The following is a 7,033-nucleotide window of genomic DNA, read 5'->3' on the forward strand; positions in this document are numbered from 1 at the left end:
GCACCTCAGGGGTAGAGTGTGAAGATGGCACCTCAGGGGTAGAGTGTGAAGATGGCACCTCAGGGGTAGAGTGTGAAGATGGCACCTCAGGGGTAAAGTGTGAAGATGGCATCTCAGGGGTAGAGTGTGAAGATGGCATCTCAGGGGTAGAGTGTGAAGATGGCACCTCAGGGGTAGAGTGTGAAGATGGAAGCAATCACTCTGGAGCACAGCAACAACAAGATGGAGCCTATGCTAAGCACGGGGTAGGGCCCCAGCATCATGTAACTACTGGAGAATCCAGAGGTGGATGGATGGGGGTTCAAGGTACTTTGAAATTCCTTATAATAAAATGTGGAAAATACTGTGTATTTACATCATTCAAGTCTTATGACCAGAGGGAAGCCTTTCAGCCCCACCCACTCATCTTCCCTCACTGCTGAGTGGATGAGAGCACTCAATGGTTAGACATGGCATGATCTGCTTTAGCTATTCCTGCTCTGCTGTGTTTTCACTGCTTCCATGTGCAGTACAGACTGCTGCAGTGAGGATCAAGAGACCCTGACAGCTCAAATTCCGACGGGATTACCAGGCACTCTGAAGAACTTACCAAGAGCTTCTTTTCCTATAATTTTATCAATCCTGGGTCTCAAATTTTAACTTCTGTTAAGATGAAAGGAAATGGTAGCTAATGTACTTAGTTTTTCCTTTGCTCCTTAGTTTCTATAAACATGAAAAGCACAGGCCTTTCCCTATTATAAAAGTAAAGTTATCCACTTTATCTTTAATAACTTCTGTAGGGTTCTCTCCTTCCACTGCATGGCAATCAGCTCACATATTCTGCAACTGTTTTGGTTTTTCATTTGAAATTGTACTCTTCTAAGAGTTTATTTTAGAATAAAGAGAGGAAGAATTTGTTTTAACTTTGACCCCACCAACACAATGTTATTTATTGAATGATAGTTTTTATCCCCATATTTTACTATAAACTAAATGTTGTGCTGTCTGGGTTCTTCCTGACAAACTCTGGAATCATCATCATGACTTAAAAACAAACAAGACACAAACCTAAGGCAGGCTGGGTGTGCAGGTCAGGAGCAAGGCCTGCCTAACATGCACGAGACCCTCAGTATGGTGCCCAGCGCTGCACTGCCCATAGCCCCACCCCTCCCAAGGGTAAGGCTATCATTTAAATGAGCAGGAGGGAGAGGAACACTGTGTGGCCCAGACACATCCGCTTAAAAATAGTGTTTCAACAAAAATGCTCCCAAGATATGGTAAAAATACTTTGTACCACCTCCCGGGATCACGGTTCCCACGGCTCATGTACTACCTCCCAGGAAGATGGTTCCCACAGCTCACTCAAGAAAGTTGCCTCAGACCCTGCACAAGGAGGTCAGTGTGTGGACACTGGAAACATGCTTTACCTTTACGTTTTCTTCAATTAAAAAGAACACTGTCTATGTGTGTGCATGATATGTTTATGTGGGTGCATAGGCCACGGCACACAGGTGGACTTTCCTTCCCACCTTTATTAAATGTGGGCTCTGGGGCTCAGAACTCAGGTTGCCAGACTCCTGTGGCAACCAACTTTACCTGGTAAGTCAGCCCACTGGCCTGAAACACATTGTATCTTCAAAGTTGTTATGAAGGGACAATGAACTTCTATCAGATCAAAAAGATTTATTGTTTGTGTGCCTGCGTGTGTTTACGCGCGCTACCTGTATGCAGGCAGGTGTCTGGACAGACCAGAAGAGGACACGGTCCTCAGGAATGAAAGTTACAGGTGTGACCTGCTTAATACAGTGCTTGCTGGGAATGGAACCTGGGTTCTCACGTGAGTGGCCATGTGCTTCACTCTCAGCCCTCTCTCCAGCTCCGAGATGTCCTAACTAGACTACTGAGCACACATGGGTAGCAAGTGTGTGGATTACACACAGCCTCCTGTTGACTGGATCAAGCCTCTGACAAGAAACTACTCGATTTCACAGGAGCAGATTCCAGATTTGTTATTACCATTTCAGTGGCTGGTCAGAGCTCAGACAGACCTTGATTGTCTCAACTTGACCCAGTAATACACGCTGCCTGTCACTGACACTTGTGAGCATCGGTAATACACGCTCCCTATAGCTGACACTGTGAGCATCAGTAATACACACTGCCTATCGCTGACACTTGTGAGCATCAGTGTAGAGCAGAGTTCCCCACAGCAGGGAAGATGCCCTGGACTTTATTCTCAGGGTTTCCCAACAGCAGTTCCTGATGCAGGGCTGGCTACAGGCCCACAGATCTGCACTAAGCCAGACAACAGCACTGTTCCCTCCTGTTCCAGCCAGACAGCCAGACCTGTTCCTAACCTTAACCCCACTTCCTGGACAGAACTGTCAGAAACAGGTGAGTTAAAGCAGCCATAGGACGGACAGCAGGGGAGAAAGTCTGTGTTGACACTGCAAGCTTAACCTTTGGGATAAAATCTAGGATAATGAAAGACTTTCCTTTAGCATCTCTTTACGTCTCCACCCTTTTAAACCTTGATTGCAGTCTTGGGGTGGGTGGGAATGCACACAGTAGGACCCGAATCCCTTGATAGTCAGGAGTCTGTGCAGGCAAGGAAGTACACTGCGCTACAGCCCGACCCCCAGGACCCATGGTGGGCAAGTGTTCTCCCACTGAGCTACATCCCAACCTTCAGAGAGTCAAATGCTCTCAAGTCCCCAAAACCAGTGGCTGCGCAGAAAGAAGATACCTGTTGCTGTATGTGGCAGACTCCAGGCTACTACACAAGAGGCTCTCACTGTACTTCTCAATAGCTTTCTTATGGTTGCCCTTCTTTACAAGGTCATTGCCTTCTTCCTTCAGAGCTTTGGCTCTCTCCACATCCCCAGCAGAAGGCACTAGACACAAATTCAGAAGAGGAAAAAACCATGGATCAGGTGCTCACAGGAGATCAATGACATCTCCTCAGCATCACCCCTTCCAAGTCAGGGCCTGACTGGGCGCTGCGGAGCTTTCTTCCTGACTACCGAGTCCCCTAATTAATGCCTTCTAGTCAATTAAAGGTTTGCATTAGCAGAGGATGGAGACTTAGAAACACACACATGATAAAAAGCAAGCTAGGTTTCCTCATGGTACTGACACTGGGTAGCTGGAATGACCCACTTAACTTCAGTACCTCCGTCTTTTCCCTCAGTGCAAAGGGCTAAGTTAAGGTCAGAGCTGAGAAAAAGAAACAAATGGGAGAGCAGCCTACAAGCTCCCTGAGGAGAGGCTGAGAACAGGAAGGCTTGGCTTCTGGGTTTCAGGAAACGCTGAAGAGGGCTTGCTCTGTTTTGTGTTTAGCCTGCAAGTATCTACTTTTACCTGCCATATGTAGTGTCACTCCAGCCCTTAGGGGAGAGAGCAGAGAACAAGGGGAACCCAAGGTGCCCCACCATAGTGTTTTACAGTCCTTCACTCACTCACTCGCTCACTCTATCTAGTCTAATCTAGTGTAATCTAATCTATGGCTACAATAGCATCTATAAGCAACTAGCCGTGGAGCCTCATTTAAACAAACAAGTCCCCGATAGAGCCTTTCATGGCTTGGCTGCTTTCCCCGCAACAGTCTACTTCTGAGATTTGTCTGTGTGAATATGTGGAGCTGTAGTTGATACATTTTCACTTCCAAAATTCCAGGAAAGATTTGTCCCCTGTCCTGTTTGTGGTGACCTGGGTAATTTCTAGTTTTGGTTTGCTATTATCCAACACTGTGCAGCGAGCACTCCTGCACACACGAACATGAGTCCTTGGAAGGAGCCCAGTAGGTGGATGTATGCACTCAGTGCTCCCTGGGCTCTGCAATGCCCCTCTCGGTAGTCCTCGGTAGTCTCAGTACCCATGTAGCTCCTTTTCCAGCTCCTTCCTATTGTCTCTGCCTCCAAGTTTCCTCCCTAATGACCTCATCCTTTAAGGTCCAGTCAAGACATTACCTTTAGCACCTGCCCGTGTTTAAACTTCCCAAACACTAACCATTCCATGGCACTTGCTTTTCCTCCGTATACTTTAAATCACTGTCTCCATGACCCAGTTGCTCACTAGACCAGAACTCCCTCAGGGTCCAGTTCTGTCCTCTGTGCTCCACTGGTTAGCACAGAGCTTGTTAACACATGGCTCAGTGACTTCAAAGAACAAAGAACAGTCAGGTACCCTGAGCCATCTAGTTTATTAGCATGCTGCAATCTCCTTCTAAGGAAGAATGGAAAACGACGACCAGGCTCACACATGGGTACATAGGCAGTTTCCTGCCAAAACCTGTAATGAGTGCCCTCTCCTTCACTCATTGATAAAAAGCCTGTGCACTTCCCTGTGCGTCTCGACTGATGCTCGATAGCCCGGGTCAGCTCTCCCGGAGCATCCGTGGGAGCTTCCCGGCACTCGCTCTCCTGCTATGCTTGCCCGGCTCTGCTCCTGCTCTCCCTCACCCTTCTCTGTTACGCAGGGCATATGTTCTCTAGCTATAGATCACTTTCTGGTTATGGGGATGGCCAGATGGTCCCAGGGGGAGGAGGCTGAAAGTTACAAAATGTCAGTTCATGGTCATAGGAGCCTGTGACCAATGACACTGGGAAAACACAGGCTAAGATATGGGGGAGGGGAATACCTTAATTTAACTATTGAGTTGAGGGGTGGGTAAAGTGGGGTGGGGGTTCTGGCACTACACATGTAACTGTGAGCCAATACATTTCCTCTGTTATTCTGCCATGTTGGAACCCAATCACTGTAAGCAACAAGAGCTAGGACTTGTGCCTATGTGCCAGGCTGGGACATTCATATCCCATGTACAACTGAAGCCTTACACTAATGATGTCACCTCATCTCCATAGGAGACAAATGAGGAAATGAGGTCAGTTTCTGGAAGGCTGCTCTAAGTTTAGCCCCAGCGTAGCTCACCTCTGCTCTTCGTAGCTGTGGCTTCTTTGGATTTGGTTTTAGCTGTCTCTTTGTGGTTCTCTGAAGGCAAGGAATTCCATCTCTTTTGGGCTGAAACAGGCACCACAGGGATAGGGGGCAGCTTCAGGCGCCACTCAGGTCCCAGGGAGTCCATGAGAGCTCTGGTTATTCTGGAAGGCAAGGATGAAGTACAGGTGTCTAGCTAGGTCAAGCTGTTCCTCTCTCACACCCGAGGAGTGGAGGCCCCTTTACAAGGTCAGAACATCTCCCCACCCCCACCCCAAGCTCTAAACGAGGCACGGGAATCTGCTGTCTTATCAACTCTTTCTCAGATCCAACACCACAGGGGCACTTCACTTAGCATGGTTGCTACATGTGAAATTTTATCTATTTATTTATTTAGGTTTTTCGAGACAGGGTTTCTCTGTATAGCCCTGGCTGTCCTAGAACTCACTTTGTAGACCAGGCTGGCATGTGAAATTTTATTAATTTATTTATTTAGGTTTTTCGAGACAGGGTTTCTCTGTATAGCCCTGGCTGTCCTAGAACTCAACTTTGTAGACCAGGCTGGCCTCGAACTCAGAAATCTGCCTGTCTCTGCCTCCCAAGTGCTGGGATTAAAGGAGTGTGCCACTACCGCCCGGCGTGAAATTTTATTTACTTTTTTGGATATTTTCTTTATTTACATTTCAAATGTCCCCTTTCCTGGTTTCTCCTCTGGAAAACACTCTTCCCCTATCCCCTTTCACCTGCTCGCCAACCCACCCACACCCGCTTCCTGGCCCTGACATTCCCCTACACTGGGGCATAGAGCCTTCACAGGACAAAGGGCCTCTCCCCACATTGATGTCCAACAATGCCATCCTCTGCTGCATATGCAACTGGAGCCATGAGTTCCACCATGTGTGCTCTTTGGTTGGTGGTTTTAGTCCCTGGGAGCTCTGGGGGGTATTGGCTAGTTCATATTGTTGTTCCTCCTATGGGGCTGCAAACCCCTTCAGCTCTTTAGGTCATTTTCTCTAGCTCCTCCATTGGGGACACTATGCTCAGTCCAATGGGTGACTGTGAGCATCCACTTCTGTATTTGTCAGGCACTGGCAGAGCCTCTCAGGAGACAGCTCTATCAGGCTCCTGTCAGGAAGCTCTTGTTGGCATTCTCAACAGTGTCTGGGTGTGGTGGTTGTTTTGGGGATGGATCCCCAGGCAAGGCAGTCTCTGGATGGCCTTTCCTTCAGTCTCTGTTCCACACTTTGTCTCTGTAACTCCTTCCAGGGGTGTTTTGTTCCCCCCTTCTAAGATGGATAGAAGTATCCACACTATGGTCTTCTTGAGTTTCTTGTGGCTTGTGAATTGTACCTTGCGTATTCCGAGCTTCTGGGCGCTACATTTGAATTTTAAAGTGTTCTGCCACTGGTTAAGGATAAACTTTGCACCTTCAAGAAGAAATCCCATTTTCAAAAACGTATTTTCCCAATAAAAGTAGTTCAAAGCAATCTAACGCTTGTCATTTCCTCGTCGTTCATCTTCAGTGCCAATCTTAGCTCACTCAGCAATCTTTAACACTTTAGGGGTTCCAACTTGCAGGCTAACGTGGCCTGTGATCCCCAGTAGTCTCCCTCCTCTGCATTTGAATTTATTTCATGTTACATCCACTCCTGATCCTTGGAGTGGCTGTGTGGCTCAGCGACAGTGTTTGCCTAACATGTGCAATGCACTAGGTTTGATTCCCCAGCACTGCAAAAACAAACCGACCCTATGGACACATCCTGCTTCTGTGTCACTCCCTCTTCCATTTTCCACTCCTCCCGAGATCCCGCTAAGTCCTCCTTATTTCACTTCTCAGCTTAAGACGGTGCTCTCAGCCCATGTGGCCATGCTGCTAGTGGAGTTCCAGCACCGAGTTCACCACCTGGTGCCGACAGGCAAGCACGTGCACACGAGTGAAGGAAGCTCCTACAGCTACATTCCCCGGTTACAAGAGGAGAAACCAGACTAAAAGTACATCATAGTCACAGCCTTTCACTTGGCTTTGGAGAGGTTCTCCTGCCTGGCCCAGCTATACCAAGTCTCCTTAGCCCGAGTCCCTAATGTGGTTTTTTTTTTTTTTTTTTTTTTTTTTTTTTTT

At 47.7% G+C, this 7,033-nt stretch overlaps 1 protein-coding gene across 2 annotated transcripts in view; it reads right to left on the reverse strand.

Moving 5' to 3' along the window:
* Positions 1-7,033, reverse strand: part of Tomm34 (translocase of outer mitochondrial membrane 34) — an 18,297-nt gene that overhangs the window by 2,214 nt on the left and 9,050 nt on the right. For both annotated transcript variants that reach the window (XM_021149653.1, XM_021149644.2), the window contains exons 4-5: positions 4,909-5,078; positions 2,726-2,873 (exon numbers count right to left, since the gene is read on the reverse strand). In XM_021149653.1, coding sequence (XP_021005312.1) covers positions 2,726-2,873; positions 4,909-5,078 — 318 coding nt within the window. The remainder of the gene's footprint in view (positions 1-2,725; positions 2,874-4,908; positions 5,079-7,033) is intronic.

Source organism: Mus caroli, chromosome 2 (assembly GCF_900094665.2).
Source record: "Mus caroli chromosome 2, CAROLI_EIJ_v1.1, whole genome shotgun sequence".
Lineage (NCBI taxonomy): Eukaryota > Metazoa > Chordata > Mammalia > Rodentia > Muridae > Mus > Mus caroli.